Consider the following 21,573-nt stretch of genomic DNA (forward strand, 5'->3'; position numbering starts at 1 on the left):
TTTGATATAAATTCCTCTGGGCTTGACTTTCCTTATGTGTTTTGAAGGGAAAATAACTGCTCTTTTTTTCCATGGGAATATTGTAAACATAAGATGAGATTCTGTGGAAACAATATGTTTTGAGGGGGACAGTGACAAACAAGATCTGTACTGAGGACTGGAACAACACAGGTATTCTGGTAATCTTGCAGGATGTAAAAAGATTCTCAAACTGGCAAAATTTAGATCGGAAAATATATATAAGAGCTTCAAACATCTAACAGACTGCCTTGTAGAAAAGAAGTTTGTCACTGGAGAAGATAGAGCATAAACCAAAGGAGACATCATTTTGCTTAGTACTAAAGGGGACTCAGAATCCCTAGTGAGTAAGCAAGAAAGTTCTCCATTTCTACTATATTTGGCAACACTATTCCACATTCATCACTACCTTAACTTTCATTCGCCTGTATAAAAACATGTTTTACAAATAGTGTATCACGTAATATCCACACTGGACTGTGGGCTCCTTGATGCAAGAAGTCTGTATTTAGTCCGTGTGCTCTCAACAGCTCTTTACATTTTGTCCTGCAGGCCGTGTATACTCAGTAGCTATTGGTTGACAAAAATACAGACTGAAAATGCTGTTCAGATACAGAACAAACAATGCGACACAGCTAGGACAAATATGATTTCTGAATCTAATCCTCTTTTAGAACCCTAACTAGGGAATTACATTGATTTGCTTATGTTCATTTCTCTGTTCCTACAGCAGAGATGTTCATTTGTCTCCTGGCTTGATATTTTTCCTCCATGTTAACTACAGGGAAGGTTCTGTTTAATGGGGTTACTGGAAGAGAAGTTTTGTTATTTCAAAATACCTCATGATAGTCGACAGGCAACCATTTCACATGAAATTCCATTTATGCAGTTATCCAAATGGGCATTTCATTCTTGGCAATAAAAGAACCCTAGTCAATGTCCAATGACCTATAAACCAGAGCTATAAGATTTCTTTACATAAATTAAATTTGTGTTACAGCATACGTAAAAAAGAAAATGGCAAAGAAGATTCTATTTGCAACAGAAGAGCAAAGTAAAGATTTCCTGTCTGTATGTGTAGGATATGTCAGGGTGGCCAATTATTTTCTGAGATAGTGTGCTTGGAAAGAATTATTGGGGAAAAACCTTTATGAACTGATTACTAAATGAGAAGAAGGTTTTCAAGTGAATCAGGAAAATAAAATAAGCAACCAGTTTGAATAACCTCAGCAGCTTAAAGAAACCCACATAATAAAGAGACATAAATATTAAATTTGTGGCAGTACTATAAACCCCAAGAACTGACTAATTATATTGTAGTACAGCTTGTTTGTTTTTCCTCAAGTCTGTTTTTCATCTTGCATCTTAAATAGTAATAATTAAAATCTCTAGCCATGTACTCAGGGGCTTTTCTCTCTTAAAAAGTAAACAAAATGCAAAGAAAGGGAAAAATCATGTCACTTCACATTGCCGCAAAATGAAAGAACTTTTCCAAGCCTCCACTAACGGAGCAGGACATGTTAACCCCCTGGACACGATAATCGGAAGTGGATCCAGACAACATACCCGTTTCCTTAGATTGCAAGTAAGAGTGAGATTCCTGGAGAAGGAGTTTGCAAATGCCGTATAAAAGTCCAGGACTTTGAGCAGGGCTTCTCGCTTGATGATGTGGAGGTCACAGTATGTCAGTGCCCGGACGTTGGCACACGCGTGAGCAAGGGTGGTTTCCTTCCAGAAGATGTCTCCAAATACATCACCTTTTCCTGGAAAACAGCATAAGATACGTATTCAAGTATCCACACCAGTTCCTTTCCTGACCACTCTTTTTACTCAGTTTCATAGGTGGTATTGATCTCCCAGCATAACTTTGAGCCTGAGTGTATAATCCTATCTGTACACATATAACAATTTATAATACTTTTCTATGACATGTAAAATAATATCACCTTGAATTCAATTCTTGATGGAAATCTGGAGTGACATGAATAAATGAAATCAGATGGAGAAGCCAAAAACCGTATTTTAACAAATAGTTTCATTATTTTCTGCCACCTTAACTTTTCTCATTCTGACCAGAAGAAGCAAAGGAGACTCCTTAGTTTCATCTGTTCTTCTGCTCCTTCTGGTAGAGATGACAGTAAAATGCAATATATAAGATCTACTGTTATAGCCTTTATAAATCTGGAACTGATTCAACATCTATGAAACATGCATTATTCAGCAACTAAGTCTTGCACTCCAGCAGACACTCTCTAGGACTTACTCCACCAAAGATGCTTTTCTCTCGCCACCAAGCCAAACCTTATGCAAGTCCTCATGGCACAGCCTCAGAGCGCTCTGGCCACAGTTACAGAGGCCAGCGAGCTGAGTGGGGTAAAACACAGAGACCCAGATTTGTTATGCTATAAATAGTCCCACAAAGGGTATGTCTACTGTGGTCAAATGTGGATATTTTTTTAAATTCTATAACACACAGAAATCTATTCTCTGCAGAGTACATTCCAGTCCATGACCTCAACTCAACAGTTCCCCATCCCAAATCAAGAGGTCCTATGTAGTTGCCTCCCCGCTGAGGCAGTTTTGTGAAGCCCCTGCCTAGGACATGCAGGTGGTAAAATCTTCCCACAGATGCTCTGCCAAAAACTCTTTCTAGACTGACCACAGAGATGGTCGAGTACCTGTTTTCATCATGAAGATTAAACTCAGAACTGACAGGGAAATAAAAGAAGGATAAAGACATAACACTTCAGGCCAGTGAGACTACCAGAGGAAAAAATAACATGTAACCAGAGAAGTGTGTGGGTGTGAGAGAGGAGGGAGGGGAGGGGAGGGGAGGGAGGGGAGGGGAGGGGAGGGGAGGGGAGGGGAGGGGAGGGGAGGGGAGGGAGGGGAGGGGAGGGGAGGGGAACAAAGAAAGGTTGAGTGAGTGAGATTACAGATTCTTGACCCACACAAGCAGTTTGGAAATCCTTAGAGAACCACAAGGCAATCTGAGGTAGGAAAAGAAAACACTCCTATTATCAAAGAGGTGATTAAAAGTACCATACAATCATATGGTCAGCATGAACTAACCATAATCAATATTTAATGAATCTCGAGTGATATTTGTTTCTGGGACCTCAAATATTCCTTTTAGTTAGTGACATTGACAACTCAGCTACCTGCCTGGTCGCCACACCTTTGTCTGAGAAAGAGTAATTAGGGGCCTGGCACCGGAATAAAGTGTCCAAGGCTGCAGAGCACTGCGGTAACCTGATGGAACCTTCAGCTGTAGAAATCTAAAAGAAAACCCTACTTCCACTTACACAGAGCAGGCTCAGAAACGCCATTCTCTTTAAGTTAGTAATGCCAAATTATACATATTTCTTCTAATTACATTATTAAAGTACCAACTTACTTATAAAATGTTCACTGAAATAATATTTAAAACATCCAAAAAAGGTAGAAGACAAGTATAAATGAATAAATAAATTATGGACTATTTTGCAGCCACTAGATAAATTGAAAAAATGACAGATATGTTCATGTTATGTAAAATAATAAAAGCACAATATTAAATCATATACATATGATCTCATTTTATGCATTGTCCCACCTGCAGAAACACACATGTGCACCCACAAAGAAAATGCAGGAAAATGGTAGGTTCTCTGTCTGCTTTAGGGCATGAGAGATAGATTTTCTTTAGTCTTATAATTTACATGTCTAATTTTTTTTAACAGAACAGATCAACTGTTATACAGGGTCCAGCCTAACTCAAGAAGTAAGGCCTGCTTGAGTATGGTTGGTAGGATAATAATATGAGTGTAATAATTTATAATTTTAATTTGAACATTTCAACTAAAATGTCATATTTTGTGCTTGAGTGTGACATTGCTGTTACAGAATTACATGCTTATTATTTTGTAATAAAATATTTTGTAAAAAAAAGGGGAGCATTATTTGTTCCAGACCCTGTATTATCATAGTCCTTGGTGCTATGAAAATAACAGGCTTTTAAATGGCATCTTCGATCTACTTCTTGTTTCTTTTCCTCTATGATCATTGTTACTCTTTCTATACAGGGTTTTCTTTGAAAAGATAGAGAAAGGATTACATTTCTTTCTGTTTCATTTCTGTGACCAGTTTTCGAGTTATCACTCACAACACAATCTCTGACCCACATGTCAGCACTCATTAGTTTTCACGTATTTGATTTTCATGTATAGTAACTTTAATCATAATCAATGCCTTTGACCTAGTAATTCTGCTTCTGGGACTCAGTCAAAAGAATCAGAAGCCACACGTGTAACACTCGCTGTAGACTGGCATATATAAATAAATGTCCAACAACAATGGAAATTTATCTATCTTATCTATCCATCATCAATTCATACAGAATTAAAACTAGTTTCTGAAAAAATGCTTATCTCCTGCCCTGGCTGGTGTAGCTCAGTGGATTGAGCGCAGGCCTGCGAACCACACGATTGCAGTTCGATTCCCAGTCAGGGCACATGCCTGGGTTGCAGGCCAGTTCCCAGCAGGGGGCTCACGAGAGGCAACCATACACTGATATTTCTCTCCTTCTCTCCTTCTCTTCCCCTCTAAAGATAAATAAGTAAAATCTTAAAAAAAAAAGCTTATCTCCTAATGTTACATTTAAAAAAATATTCAAAGAAGAACATGATTATGGTCACAGCTATAACGAAGTACATAAAAATGAAAGAGAAACTGCAAGACTAAATGAGTTGTTAATGAAATGTATACCTCTTTTTTCTTAAGAAAAATAATGTTGGTAGAACCAAAGTATATTGTATTTTTTGTTCTTCTATATAGCATATTATGTTATTATTAATATGTCCATTGACAATAAAGTATGCTAAAAATGAAAAGGAATAAAAGACTAAAAGAGAATGCATTTAAATAATTACAGTAATTGGTTTCAAATAATGTCTATTGTTTTTCTTCTTTCTACTTTATGTTTTATCAAATTTTTCTCAAGCGAATCTGCCTAATTTAAAAATGGCAAAGTATTTTCACAGATGCCCCTCCTTACACTTTTAAATAAAACCAAATTAATAAAATATGTACATAAACCTATGTATATCAAATAAATATTCATTGATGATAAGTGCATAATCAATATATAGATATATAAATTATATGTTTCTATAATTATATGTAAATATATAGATAAATTTCCCCTTGCCATTTTAATTATGGAAGCATTCAAATGTCTGTTACATATTTTACTTTACCTAACTGATAAAATTAAAACCCTCACCATATTTTCATCAAAAATATTAAATTTAAATTATTTATACTTTTAGTATCTTGGAGAAATAAAAATCGCATGATGCACAAAGAACAGAATTAAACTATAACATAATATAAACTCATGAAGGCAGGGAATTTTCTGTGTTTTTACGACCACCACCATTAATCTCAATGCACAGTACAGTTCAAGAGCTCAACAAATATTTATTGAAAGAAAACACACATGAGAAAAGGAGAGAAGCGGAGACAACGGTACAAACCAGAAATGTAAGGTTAGAGTTAGAACTGACACCACAACTAGCAGTGTAGTTTAGATCAGGTTACGGAGCAACCTGAATCATCATCCATTCCTCTGACTCTGAAGGGAATGGGATAAAGAACAACTAAAGCTTAAGGCTTCTCTACACCTATAAGTCTATATTAAGTGAACTCAAAATCATCAAATTATATTTCCAATATAATTTTTCAGTGTCTCACTGTCAGAAGAAAATACCTTTAAAATCTAGAGCCTCAACTCCAAATCGCATTAAAATGTTGTAAAGTAACAGAAAAGTTAACTCAAGCAAAGTAAAACTTATCTCCTCAATTCATCTCCCCCCTAAAAAAAGCCTATAGAAAAGTATAGCAAAATTAACAAATGTGGATAATTCTACTCCCAACATCAGAACTGACATTACCTAACAACTAATACTAATTCTTTTATAACATAGAATTTCCATTAGGTTACACAGTATGTCAGCTGGATATTAATCAACTATTTCAAAATTCATTTATCCAGTTTTCTCTATCACCTAATAGTTACTTGATTCATAACAAACATTTATGGCCTTTCTGAGAAGATGATTGTCATATGAATCAATTAATTAATTTACCAGCCACAGTAGAGCTGGCTAATGTCCTTCTTCAAGGAATATTATGCACATTTACACTGAGACCTGCAGAAATTACAGGTTGAGGAGCTACGGGATTTTGCATGGAATGTCCAATAGAGAAGAGTACGCTTCTCCCCACCACAAACATTTTGTACAGTTGCAGGTCTGGGAAACGCTGTTCATCTTCATGAGTGAAGAATATTTGATGCTAGTTTTTAGGTCAGCTCCTACTGGGTACAAGTAGTTTAGCTGTAAACATTTTAGAGCCTGAGAAAATTAAACTTCCCTCAAAGCCCTAAAATTAGTAGAAAACTTCACACTCAACATGAAAGTTGTTGTTTGGTCTATTTATATTTTCTCAGGTCTCTGCATTAAGTCGTATGAAGTATGTCCCTTCTAAACCACAGAAAACAGGACTGTAAAATAGAAGCAAATGTGAAAGTTTCATAGAGTAGGTAATGGAAAATTTAAAGACAAGATAAAAACAGCATTACACCATAATTAAAGGAGTACTATGGATAATGGCATGCTTGGAGATTATGATCCTCTGAGGTGCTGGTTTTATAGCCAGAGTGTTCTAAAAAATGTGAAGCACTTTATTTGGTGAGTTAATGACATGGATTCAATGAATGCATATAAATTATCTCAGTTATTCATTAGTGTGTACAGCTGTCTAATATAGCCAACAAGTCTTGAAAAGTTTATCATTTGAAGTTTACTTAGGTGGTTTCTTGGGAGTGTATATGGGGTTATAGTGGTGGTTCTATTTGATGATCCTTCTCTAGAACAGACTTAATCTATTTTGTTTATTAGGTAGCCCTTCACTATAATTGATTATTGCAGTAGACTCATAAACTTTAGTATGAATACATACGCACAATATGTATTCATTTGTAAATGAACAATACTATGAATTTTTAAATTATACAATTTTAAGAGCTTTGAGTATCTACAGCAAGTGTTATAAAGTAATATTTTCAAGGGAAAGAACAAAAATAACAAGATGATGTGTACTAAAATTAAGGAATTATATCAGGGGATTAGCATAGAATCTTCTCAAACATTTAGAATGGATGCCTGGCAATCTTCAGTGATCAACATCCAAGATCATTCTATTGAAAAATTACCAGTATATTGAATATAAACTTGTAGACACTTTTAGATAGGTAAATAAATCTTTTTTTCTTTTTTCACATTTTATTGTTGTTCGAGTACAGTTGTTCCCATTTTCCCTCCACCACTCCCCTCACCCCAACCATCCCCATAGGTAAATAATTCTTATCTACTAAAAATAAGCTACTAATGTAGCTTACAGATTTTTTTACACACACACAGAGTGAGCCAACTAACTCTTCTTAAGTACTTGTAAAAAAATAGACAGTATCCTTACATTGGTAAGAAATTATGGTAACCACCTTTAAGAAGGCAGATTATATGGTAAGACACAGGTTGCTAATTCTGAGTTTGGCACTATTGGCATTAAGAACACATTGGTTATAAATAGAAACCCAAACATGTGCCCAAATCAAGGAAGTTATAGCATATTATTAAAAATCCAAGATAAAGACTAAATTGAAAAAGTTATATCTTGAAATTCTTCTGCTTTCTTTTCCCAGGAAAGCATTTGGAGTTGATGCCTATCATAATGTCCATATTATAACTAAGTCACATAATTTCACATATGGGAGAAAGGATGGCTACCCTATTCAGCCCATTGAATCAATGCATCCAGTGTCCTAATGCTCTTCTTAAGCTGGAACATGTGCCATGCAGGGATAGAGACATGCAAGAAACAAAAATCCTGCTCTTAAGAGTCTAATTTTGTAAGTCAGAGAGACATGCAAAAAAAAATCTACAAAATAGGAGGAGAAAAGTTCTGCCAGACCAGGATAGGCAAAGCATACACACATGGGCACGCACTGTTTTTGGATTTTAGGGGAATCAGAAAAAGACCACACAGAGAAGGCAGTGTTTGAGTTTAATCTGCAGGCTGAGGAACTCTTAAGTGTACCATTTGAACCATGGATAAGTGATGTTATAATCACAACTTGGGAAGTTTAAAGCAATACAAGTATGCATTTTTTTTTTTACCAAAAATGCCATAAAGTTTGCCCTTAGTTAATGTCTGAATTAACTAAGTTCATCATCATAATATATAGAGCAAACCTACCCGGTGCATAGTTCAGTATTTCAAAACACAGAAATGTAGATGCGAAAAAAATCCTGGGGCTTGGGATAAATTCTGTTAGCTATTTAAAGTGTGAAGCACTTGACAACTAATAGCAAGTATGCAGGAAGAAATCTAAAGTGCAGAATAAAAGTCACATTTTCACAGTTTCTCAAAATAGCAAAATATTATTCATTCACATCTCAGATTTTTTTCTTTTTGCAATAAAAATAAGAAGCAGGCTCTTAATTCTGAGAACCATAATTTATAAGTTTTCCTTGACAATGCACAGATATTTATAAGACATGGACTGATTCTAATTATTAAATGGAATCTCAACCTTAGTACTAGGAAATACTTTTTTACACTATGAAGTTCATTTAATTCTGTCTTTTCCTTCCTCATGATGTTCCCTTCCCCCCACTTAATAACTAACCTCTCTATCCAAAATGTATATGAACAAGCACAGATCTTTTGAGAATTTGAAGTTAAAATTAAAATACTTAGATACAGATTGTGTTAGATAATCAACAAAACAAACAAGCAAGTAAAATAGAACCAGACACATGGAAATAAAGAACAAACTGACAGTGACCAGAGGGGAAGATGGAGAGGGATGACGGGGGAAAGAAGGGGAAGGGTCAAATCAAGGAACATGTATAAAGGACCGATGGACAAAGACAACAGAGAGGGGAGAACTGAATGTGAGAGGGGAGGGGAGGGCAGAGGAGAGTAATGGGATAAAAATGGGGACAATTGTAATTGAACAACAATAAAAACATTATAGATAAATAAATAAATACATAAATAAGACACTATTATACTCACTGGAGGAAAAAAGACTAATTACTCCAATCCTATGATTCTAACAATTAGTAAACACAGCAATATTGACAAACTGTAACAGTAACAAAACAAATATCTTAGAAGCAGGTCTATTGTTAATAGGGAAATGCCATTTTTATAGTCTCTGAAAGGTACTATGTATTTGGTTGAGTCACTTGGAAGTAACCTGGCTATTTTAGCCATACTGATAAATCTGTTCACATTAGGTAATTATAGGGTAGGAACAAAAAAGCAAGAAGATATTAAAGAATATGAAATATTATGCATGCATCATGAACTTAATTTAGAATTCTTTGTGTTTCATAAAAAATGGGAAGGTCAAAAAAGTGGAGGTGGAAGAACTGAAAGAACTTCAAGTTGAAAAAAGACATGAACTGCAATTATCTTTATATGCCCTATTTAGAAAACCATCTTGAAGCCATCTTTCAGTGTTAAAAAAAAAAGAAGGTATTTGTTGACTACATTTTTAATCTTTCCATTAATTAGTTACGCTTCAGAGCTTATTCATTAAACACCTTAGGGTTTTGACACACTAAAGAATTATGTACCTCCCAAGAGACTGTTTAGAGGCAAGGATCCAAAGGATGAAACTGCACCTGTTTTTTGAATTCAAAGATCTTAATTAACTTTAAAATGACCTCCCTTCTGTACCTTTCAACTGGCAAACGAATCGGTATTAAGACAGGGCAAAGCCTGCTTATTTCTCCTATCAGATCAATGTTGACAAAGTCTCATTTTTCCAAATGTACTCAGAGGTTAGGGATACTATTTCTGTTTAACCCTTACAAGGCAAAAAAATTATTAGACAAGATGAACAAGGACATATTTCAATGTTCAAAGCCACAATTCACGATGAAGATAGAATGGTTATAAATATCTGCACACCAAATAACACAGCAACAACCACTATAAAGCACAAACTACAGAAAGTTCGAGGAGACATACATAAAGCACATTAATAATACGATACTTTAACATGCCACTCTCTATTAAAAGATAGATCAAGAAGAAGAAAAAATAAGAAGACCTAACTTAAGGTAGAAAACCTAAAGATATGTATCAACCTTTGCACCCTGATAATTCTTGGAACTTTTCACTAAGTTTGTAATTATTCCAAAAGTAAAATACCACCAAAAATTTGGAAGAAGGAGGAGGAAAAAGAGGGGAGGAGAGGAGAGTAAGGAGAAGAAGCAAAACAGGAGGAGCTGGAAAGGAATGGACATCATCAAAATATCAGGAGTAACTATTTTCCTCTCCCTTTCTTAAAATATTAAGCAATCTTGAGCATTAAAAAAATATTCCCCTAATTTTAATCATAAAATAAAGTATTTCTGATTTAGAAAAATCTGAAAGCATGCATTCCCAGCGGAATCCACATGGAGAAGGCACAACATGGAGCTGGTCTGATGACCTGCTGGCTTGGTTAGGGAGGGCCCTCCTAGCAGTTTCCAGGCCCTTCAAGCAAAGCACAGGCAGCAGCGGGCACCTAGCTTCAGCTGCCTGAAAGACAAAACCTGCAAATGGTGTGAATACAGCATGAGTCTGGGCCATGGCCGGTGTGCTCTCCGGGGCATGATGTGCAGTCATCTCTCTCTTGCAGCTTCATACTGGTCTCCTGCACAAAGTCACCAGGAGTCCACAATCCTGTGTACAATCCCCTCAGATTGCCTCTCCACTAAACCCAGACTGGAGGAAAGCTCAACACTGGGACGAGTTCCCTACATTTGTCTCTGCATCTGTCTCCTCCTAGATGATCCAAAGCATAGACTGGTGGAGTGCAGGGACTTTGATGGGTCCCACTACACAGATGCAACCCCACCAGCCTGCCCACACCTCTGTCAGCGTGGTGTCACCCCCACCAGTATTGTCTACTTCTGTCTTGAGGAGATCACTTCCAGGTCAAAACATTTTTTTAAAAAATGAAAACCTTCTGACTGCTTTTTGGTGGAACTAATATTTGTTAGAGGCCCGTGGAAAAAACAAAAGTTTGCCAGAGAGGTAGGTGTACAAATAACTTGACTCATTAAGCCCAGAAATGAAAAGTCTCTGAATCCCAAGATTTTTGAGGGGATAAACAAAAAGCACACACTCAAGGAAATAAAATGTGACAGATATGTGATGAGATTGGTCCAATACCCAGAGGCCCTGTGTTCATTTTTACTGTGTCACTGAGCAAAACCAGCTACCATTTGATTTTAAAAGAAAAAGAAAACGCATTTTGTCTCTCTCACTGAGCAAATGATTGCAGCTTAGCAGACCCAGACTGCAGTCAGGGCTTTCTCCAATTTTTTGTTTTTAAGAAAAGAAGTTACGGAGATGAAGCCGTGACGAAGAATATGGGGCAAAGCAAATGGCAATGAGTACACAGCTGAGGTAATTTATCACAATGGTTCTCACATCACTGTAATATATTTGATATCTGTTTGCCCAACCACCATCGACATGAATGTGCAGGAAAAGAAAACACACCTGTTTGGGGCTTGTGTTTTATCCTCTTCTTTAAGTAAACAAGAATGGTCGTAGTATGTATACACTACAAAGGATTGTTCTAGCAAAATGTACACCTTGTATGAAAGATTATATACAACCCCCTTATATTCCGGGAAACAAAGCAAAATAAGCACTAAGTGGCATTAAATACACCCCCAGGGCTGACTCTAAAATGCTGTGTGGATTTTTCTTGCAAAAAAAAATAAAATTAAAAGTTATTAATTGAAATTTAATGGTAACTATAATATTATTTCTAAACAGATAAGAAAAGGTTTACCAACAACAGTGTTCAGTCATTTGTGACCCTGAACCATTTTCTCCAGCTCTTACCAATTTTACAGAACCTGTTTTCCTGTGAGGGGTCGGGTCACTGTTTCTAGGTTCTCCATTCTGTCTTTGCCAGGCAATTATGCTTTTTGAAATCATTTCTCCATTTCTTGTGCTAGAGTTCGCTTTTGCAGTTGCTGAAATACATCAACCAATCTTGTACTTACGAGAGTTAAGTGGCATTCAAGCTATGCTATGTTGACCTCAGAAGCTAAAAAACCCAGTACTTTAAAATTGAGCTCATTTTTCATGAGACACAAACCAGGAAAATGTGATCAAAAGGGAGTTGACAACCTGCAATTCTAACTTATTTTACTTGAGGAAAAAAACATGGTTGATTCTCCTCTGACCTCATTATTGTTTCCTTATATATCTATGTGAACTTCATGTGCCTGCTGCTGATATTTGAGCAAAAATAATCTAAAATATCATTTAGCATTTGTTATAACAATATGTATATATTACACTGTCCCCAAACATGAATTTTTTTAAATTGTCATTTATATGCATTGTCACTGCTTTTTTTGCTAGTACAACTAACTAGCAGGTCTCTGAATTATAGAATAAATTTATTAACCAAATAGTTTTCCTGGTTGGTGAACGGACAGAACCAGCTTTAAAATCCTAAATTTATTTACATTGTGATTACTCCAATATAGTGGGTCAAATTCATTTATCTCCTTACCACTTTCAGCTCGCCACTTAGGTCCACTAGGATTCGGTAAAAAGATTTAGAGTAAATGATCTCAACTCAAGCTCTGACTCATTTACTAACGAGCTGGGCAAGTGGCTACACTTGTGGGGCCTCCCTTTGCTCATCTTTAAAAGAAAGTGTTGAATTAGACAGCTTCTATTGCCCCTCTAAAAGTAACATCCTGGATTAATTCCCCAAGCCATTTTCACACTCATCAACATGGAGGCTCAGCCAGGTAAGGCTATGACCAGCTCTGGTCTAAAAGGTACTATCCTATTGTTGCCAAAGAAAGTTTTATCAAACCCTCATGCAGCCCATTGAGCTGTGACAAATACTAATGTTCCTTGCTGAAGTAGCATTACTAGTTTTCATTGAGATTCATCATCTCATTAGTGACCCAATTTCTGAAGTCAGCAAGCAAAGGAAATTTCTTTTAAGAAACCCGAGAAGTGAAAATCTCTAAAACTGTTACGCATTTGCTACTACATTAGGAAAGTTCACAGTACCTAAAATAGCCACCACCTCATCATCCTGGATGACTTCCAAGGATCCTGACACCACAAAGCAGAGGGCATCCACACTTTCTCCGGCGTGGTAAATGAGGTCCCCAGGAGCACAGTGAATAGTTTGGAATTCTACCGCCAAGGCGCGCAGGCACCCATCGCTGGCCAATCGAAAAGCGGGATGTTCATTAAAAACCTTCCGGTTGAGATGAACACAGATATCAGCTCTCATGTCCTTGGGGCAGATAGACAGAACCTGAGGAAAGTGAAAGATAAATAAGTGAGAAGAAAAGAGAAAGTGGCTATTTCAGAAAAAGTCGTGCAATAAATGTTTATTGACTATGACAAAGTCTGCAACACACTGTACCAGATACTCTGAAGGAAAAGTTGTAAGACACAGCTCTACTCTCAAAGACCAGATAATCCAGTGAGATGGGCTGATGAGCATATGGACTATCACGATACAGTCCCGCACTGTGAGGCTTTGAGAGGGGTGTGGATCTCTCCATAGAACAGCCTCGAGGTGGTCAGGGAGAGTCTCAGAAAAATATGTAATGTAACTGCACCCAAGAGCCAACTACAATAGGGCATTAACATTCATTTTTGTATAGTTTCAGTTTTAGAATGTTTTATGACTAAATGAAAATTCAGGATAATGTTCTTTATTCCACACTGAAGGTAGATTTGTAGAAACCAGTTATAAGAAAACACAATCAACAAAAGCACCTTTGCGACTTCACATGCTGTCACTGGCTGATGTGACTCCACTTTATATGTGTTTTTTCCCCACTCTGAATTGTTCATTTTACAGATGCATTTATGTCCAGGAAGTGAAAAGTGTATTCACTGGCCTTCTGTAGGGTTTAGGCAACTGCAAATGTCAATGCCGGCAAAGTGGGCGCATCATTTTGCTGGCAGCTCTTGCATTTGGCTTCTGACTCCTAAAGACTGCTGAGGGCAACTGCAGAACCCAAGCTCTAGGCATCCTTTAGAAGAGTCGGGGTTATAGAGCTTTCATTGCCAATAGCTTTCAGACAGGGCAATTAAAGACCCAGATTAAAATGGACATTATCATCATATTTAATCAGATCATCATCAAGCAAGATGTGATTACAGAAGTCAGTATCACCCACTTTAAAGATGCATGTGCAAACTCACTTAGAATCTTCTCCCAATCCCCTCGGTAAACTATTTCTTATAATCAGAAATGATTTTCTTTGCTAGGCTTTAAATCCCTCAAGATGAAGTCTAAATTATACTGAATAATGTTTTAATATAAAATAATTTTCTTTCTTATACTAATTTCACATTAACCTTTAAAAATTACCTAAAACTTAAAATAATCCCCTGATTGTTCTTTTTAAAAAGATTTTATTTATTTTGATAGACAGAGGGGAAGGGAGGGAAAAAGAGGAGAGAAACATTAATGTATGGTTGCCTCTTGAGCACCCCCTACTGGGGACCTGGCCCACAACCCAGGCATGTGTCCTGACTGGGAATCGAACCAGTGACCCTTTGGTTCCCAGGCCGGCACTCAATTTACAGAGATACACCAGGCAGGGCCTGATTATTCTTTTTATTTGGAGCTCACTATCAATGAAAAATTGGTTACTTCCCTGTGTAAAAGACAAGCCTATCATAAATGTAAAGATCATTAATTAAATTATGCTTTCCATACCCCTGTCTTTGACCTCTCCTAAAGCTGTATATATCAGTTCACATACGGTATTTGCTGGACCATAAGACACACCTAGGTTTTAGAGGAGGAAAATAGGGGAAATTTTTGAAGCAAAAAATGTGGTAAAGTATTTAATAACATAAGTAACATATTTCACCAACGTAAATGTAAACAGAACTCAACAGCAGCATTAACAACCATTATTCCTCACAAATTGGAGGGTACATTTTATAATCCAAAAAATGTGGTACTTAGTATCTCTGTGGGGGGTGGGGTTATACTCCTTTGAATTCCTATCAGCAATAGCAATCAGCTCACCTGGCTTTCTGAAAAAGCTCACCTTGGAAGAAAATAATACCTAACAAGAGCTTCAGGAACAATTGACACTTTCTTTCCTCATCCATTGTTTTCCATAATAATGTAATGTTTTCTTCAACTTTTAGTGACCTCTGACAACTTAGTCATTCAGTAGGCACTCACTGGGTTTCTTCTGTGGGGCACAACACTACATTAAGCCCCATGGAACTAGAAGAAGTAAGATATTGTATTTGCCTTGGAGGAGCTAACCAGGTAGTAGGGAGAGGTAGGCATGTAAAGAGACAATTATAATACAATGAGAAAAAAGACAGGGTGTGGCCAGGTGACATGGGGCATGTGCTGCTGAGAAGTCACTACTTATGACTTAGGGCACCCTTAGATTGGGCTCAAGAGGACACAGGTCTGGGTGCAAATCTATCATGTACTACCTCTGTAACCTAAGGTATACAAAATCTATCAGTACCTCTATAACTCGTTATTTAATCTCTCTAAACATTTGTGAAATAGGTTGATAGTGTTTATTTCATAGGCTCATTACAGGAATTAAATAAAACTTTAGCCCAGTTTAGCCTTGTACATGGCAAGAGCTAAAGAAATGCTGTTTTTTATCATCCTCATCACAAATGAGTGTTCCTACAAAGTTTATTGTCACTTTAGCTCCCTACAAAAGCGATTTGCTATTTTTCATTTTCTACCCTTGTCTAAATTCTGTATCGTGGCTATCTGATGAGATTCCAGGCACGATTAAGGATATATTTCAGCATGAACCTAGAGATATCTCAAGTTGAAAATAAAATTAGTGCTAGGAAAGCAAAAAAGTAAAAATAATTTTAAAATACATACACATTAACATTACACTGAAGAGCTTAATGGAAAAAATGGGTTATCCCATTTCTATCCCATTTACCTTAAAGGATTTTTATTGTTTTAGATTCATTTTGATAATAGTCATTTTATGTCTTCTTAATTATTTCTTTCAGGATTCATGCTGCAAGTGAAATCTTCCAATGTTAGCAACATCCTGTGTTTAGTAGTGTATCAAAAGAGGACTTTTATTATTTTAAGTGCATCTTTCCTTTTTTGTTTTACTTCACTTATGACAGATTCATTCCTTTGCCTGATGGAATAGACCGAAGTGCAGATGTCATAAACTGAAAGTTAAAACTTGTCTTAAAGTAGGCCAAAGCCACACCGGCTCTTTCCCCATTCCTAGACAGAGCATATGCCTTACACAGTACATCTGTCATTCAGATATGAGTACAGTATTATTTTTTTCTATAAATGAAAACACTGATAAATGTCTTAGGTAGTAAAGATTTAGTTTTAAGTGATGAAATAAAATTCTAATTCAAGATGACACTAAGACCTGGTCCATTAATCCCAATTTCAATGTACTCTGCCTTGAATGTCACATCCGGTGTCTTGTCAGTTCCCTAACAGGGATCTCATAGTCATAAACAAATGAAATTACACTCCAATAGAAAATATTCAAGTTCAACTGACTTCTGTTTGTCTTCAGATTGATTATTTATCCCCTCTCCATACCAGGATATGTATAAAATTAGATTCTTAATTGAGACAATAAGTTTTCTCTTTGGAAGAGCTATGGTTGCATATAAGGAATCATTTTAGAATTCTGTAAACAAGCCCTGAAAAAAATTATGCCATGGTCTGACAAAGAAAACTCTTTTAAAATTCCAGTTCCAGATTAAGAGGTATCTTAACAGACATCCCTCTGGCTCCAAAGATCTAACCTCAACACTGGAACTAAAGAACCCTTAGTACAACACAAATACGATCATGTTATCTCACTTCCCTAAAATATCCAACGGCTTGCTTCCCCAAGTAAAGCCAAAGTCCTAACCAAGCATACAAGGCTCTTTATGATGGGACCCTCCTTCAGATGCACCCCTTACTACCTTGCTCCAACCCTGCATTCAATCACATGACATTTCTCACCTCTCCCTCCCCTGCCATACTCTCTCATGACTCTGCCTTTGTCCACGCTCTTCCTTCTGACTGGCATGCCCCATCATCCCCTTCTCTGCCCAGTCAACTCTGATCCATCCACCAAGCACAGACCATCTTTCCGTGCCATAAATTCAACATACACACAGCTCTCTCACAGAACTTGGTAGTGTGTAGAGAGGGAAATAAGAAGTGTTGTGATCTATATTGTTTTAAAAATAATAACAGCCCTGGTTGGTGTAGCTCAGTGGGTTGAGCGTGGGCCTGTGAACCAGACTATCTCGGTTCAATTCTCAGTCAGGGCACATGCCTGGGTTGCAGGCCAGTTCCCTGCAGGCCAGTTCCCAGCAGGGGATGCGCGAAAGGCAACCATACATTGATGTTTCTCCTCCTCTCTCCTTCCCTTCCCCTCTAAAGATAAATAAAAATCTTTAAAAAATAATAATAATAAAAGCACACAATAGTAAGATTAAACTGTCACAGCGTTCAAAGGACTTTAATGATTTCAAATGTTTATTTTCAATAGTAAAGTCATTCTTTGGTTTTTAATGAAGTACTACCTTATGCCCAATGTAAAGCTGATACAAGCAGAATTATGCGAGGTGAAGCTCTGATGGGAAGGGAGACTCCCAGGCAGGGCTTTCCAGGGGCGTTTTCAGTCATTCATTTAACTCATAGCTATTGAGTGCTACATATGTGTTAGGTTACATGCTGGCTACTACACAGGCCATCTGGATCACAAGCAAAAACTCTCCTAGTGCCTGCCTCCCTGGAGCTTCCAGTCAGGGATAGCTTGAAAAATCTCTGTTCCTAGTCCAGTGTCCTATTTTACAGATGAGGCGACTGTATAGTATCAAGGTTATATGATTTCCTCAAGACCTCTCAATAAATTACCAGTAAAACCTAAAACTTTGACTTCTAACTCTTAAGCCATGCTCCTCAATGAAGCTAACCAGGAATGGAATAAATCATCTGGCACTTTCTGACATTTTCTGGTACTTTGCATAGTACAAAAATATAAATGCTGATTTCTGAAAATTCATTTAGAGTCCAATTAATCAAATCATAGTTTATTTATTAGGAAATCACTGTCACCACCACCATCAGCACAGAACTGCCTAGATTTCTTTGCAAAGTTGTTTTAATTTCTAAACACTTTAATTTTACCTCTAATAAATGTATTACATGTTTTAGCATACTGGTAACAACATAAGGATCCATTAGTAAATTATTTATTTAACCCATTACTATCTGCCAAAAGTCAGTCGTTTTATCTGAAATATAAGTTTTAGTATATTTATGAAAAGGACCTAAGCTAGATATTGGCATAGAAAGAATATTTCATAAATGTCAGTCTCCTGAGTTCCCCTCCTCCATCACGTTCATCCACTATGGCATCAGTGATTTAGAAAAAATTTAGAAGAATGAGCCTAAATAGTTTAATTAGAAACCAATGAGTTGAATCAAGATCCTCTGAGGAAATGTTTGACTGGAGAGAGTTAAAAGAAGGCAGCTTTATCTTCTCTCTTATTCATTCTTTGAATAACCTAAAAATGTATTTGAATAATCTTTACACATGGAAGACATAAAAAAATGAAAAAAATAAATTTTCTCCATTATTTACACATATTTATATACCAGTTTCATAAAACTTGAATCTCTAAAGTTTTACTTCCTGCTATAATCACCCAGGATTATAATATTATAATATAATCATTTCCCATGCCATAAAATACTAATTTTAAAATATGATTTGAATCCCTGCATAATATTCCATTATAAAAGAAACACAATTCATTTAACCACTGCATTATAATTGGATATTAAGATTTTTAGTTTTCTCTTTCAGAAACCAAGTTGTAACAAATAACAAGTTGTAACAAAAAAATCAGGTACAGTACGTGTATCTCATTAAGAACAGGTTTTTATAGAAGTAAAATTAATAGGTAAAATAGAAAATAACTTTTAAGTCTCTTGACAAATTGCCTTTTAGAAAAGGTGTACCAAATTACACTCCTTCCAGTAGTGTATGAGAGTATTTACGTGTTTTTAATAAGCCCCCTGAAATCTTCCATTTGCATTTGAAAGAGAAAAGGCAATTTATGTGAAACAGATTTGTACAGTGTAATGACATAGAAGGCTAGAGAATGTCAGTCTTTAGCCATCTCCTACCACTATACCCTAGTTCTGGGACCACAGACTGGCCACTTTAATTAATCTATAATAAATTTCTAATATGAAAATGGGGGTAATAAGGGTTTCCCTTTAAGTGTCTAAAAGTACTAAACTAAATAAGGCTCCCTCTTCAGTTCTGTTACTGCTCTAAAGTAAATTATTTCATTGATTATCTATAAAATCCTCTATCAGGAGTAATGAAGTGTCAGCTATTTTTAACAATAATTGACAAATGAAGAGGAGTCCCCTGCTTTCTTTCTTAGGACAAAGGAATAAATGCATTAATGATATTATTGAAGCTACCACTGACATTCTTCAAAATTACTACTTCCTTTGATGCAATTAAATTTATGCACTGTTGATTAATCTCTCCTTGCCAATCCAATTAATTGGTATTAAGTTAGTGAAAATCTGTGGGAAGATTCAGCCAAGTGACATTTAAACACCAAATATTTTCACAATATTTCCTGGGAATGAGGTGCTCAAAGACTGCCAACAAATATAGTAAAGTTCTCTACGGGCATTCAATTCTCATCCATTTTATGGAAAGAAAAGAAAGCTCATATTATTAGAAAAAAAGACATAATGAGTCAGCCATGTGGACCAAGGAAGAGCAGATGTCTGGATGTTAGTCTGCCAACTCCTGGGGTTATCAAAACCTCCAAGGAATTAACTCAGGAACAATGTAATGAAATAAAACCAAAGCAAATTAACTTTCATTATTTAAAAGTGAAAGGTCATATTAGCAAGAGAAGACTGTTATAACCAGTGAGAGATTATAGGTGAAAACTCGTGGGTTTCACTTTAGAGATAAATTTCCTGTGAATAGACTTAAGTACAAAAGTGAGGCTTAAGCTTTTTGTTTAAAAAACACAGAGAACAAACACTATCATGTTTTTCATGGTCTTGATTTTGCAGTAGGGAGTAAGAAAAAAATAGCAATTGTTACCATTTTTTAATTTCTTAAATCAGCAGATGTTTGGGGCCACTAACTTCAAAGTTAGGACTGATGAAATTCAGACAGTCTGTTCTCTATTCTTAACCTCATGTTTGTCCTTTTTAATGTACATATGTTTGATTAAATAAGAATACTTTTCAATGTGTGAACATAGTTTCTAAAATTAGAAATGTATTTAAAGTATATTTTATTAGTTATCCAGAGTGCAAATAATATTGGAAACAACCCGACACCATCTTTTTACAGTCACCTACAACAAAGAAGGTTCCCAGCTTCCCGCTTCTTTAAAAGAATGAGTGTAGCACGAGGAAATGAGTGGGCACTTCTGTTACGTGGCTCCAAAGCTGAACATACATATGTACCTAAAATAAGGTCACTTTTTTTATTTGCATGCATCCTAAGCTCCATGGGGGAAATTATATATTTTATATTTATCTATATTTATCTATATTTATTTTATATATGAGGTCCATCTGGAAAAAGTCCAGCCATTGTTAATATAAAGAGAAAGGTTTGTACAACATCAATGTGACCTGGCAGCCAAGGAGAGTGGACTGGAATGTGCATGTGTGAACAATGAGGACTTCACTGTACTAGTCAGTGGGGTGAGTAGGTACTGTTGAGTGAGCACTGTTCAGTGTACTGTGTGGCTGTCACATTTAAAATGACTGAGCAAGTAGAACAATAAATCTGCATCAAATTTTGCATTAAGCTTGAACATTCCTCCATGGAAAATATTTGGATGATTCAGAAGGCTACAGCTATGGGCAACTGGTGATTGGCAGCTTCATCCTGACAGCACACCCACTCATGCATCCCACCTTACCTAGAATTTTTTGGCAAAACATCCATTTTCCCAAAACTAAAATCACCTTTGAAAGGGAAGAGACAAAAACAAGGTGGGGTGGACATGGGAGGGAGGTGGGGAGGGCTAGGGGGTGGGCTGGGATGAGAGTAAAAGGCAGAAAACTGTACTTGAACAATTTAAATAAATAAGTAAATAAGTAAGTAAATAATAAATATTTAAATAAATAAAAATTTTTTTAAAAGGGAAGAGATTTCATCAAAGAGATTCAGGAAAATATGACAGGGCAGCTGATAGTGATTCCAACAAATGATTTTGCAGTATTTTGAACAGTGGAAGGGACACTGGGAGAACTGTGTGAGGTCCCAAGGTGTCTACTTTGAAGGGGACTGAGGTATCATTGTCTTATGTACAATATTTCTTGTATCTTCTTCAATAAATGTCTCTGTTTTTCATAGTGCATAACTGGATATTTTATGAACAGGCTGCATATTTATA

The 21,573-nt window shown here is 36.3% G+C and overlaps 1 protein-coding gene across 1 annotated transcript in view; it reads right to left on the bottom strand.

The window, feature by feature from the left end:
- KCNH5 (potassium voltage-gated channel subfamily H member 5) overlaps positions 1-21,573 on the bottom strand; it is a 259,703-nt gene that overhangs the window by 49,968 nt on the left and 188,162 nt on the right. The window contains exons 9-10 of the mRNA XM_037129143.2: positions 13,177-13,429; positions 1,585-1,781 (exon numbers count right to left, since the gene is read on the bottom strand). Of these exons, the coding sequence (XP_036985038.2) occupies positions 1,585-1,781; positions 13,177-13,429 (450 nt within the window). The remainder of the gene's footprint in view (positions 1-1,584; positions 1,782-13,176; positions 13,430-21,573) is intronic.

This window comes from Artibeus jamaicensis, unplaced genomic scaffold (assembly GCF_021234435.1).
Source record: "Artibeus jamaicensis isolate MK-2021 breed Jamaican fruit bat unplaced genomic scaffold, CSHL_Jam_final contig_851, whole genome shotgun sequence".
In the NCBI taxonomy this organism is placed as follows: domain Eukaryota; kingdom Metazoa; phylum Chordata; class Mammalia; order Chiroptera; family Phyllostomidae; genus Artibeus; species Artibeus jamaicensis.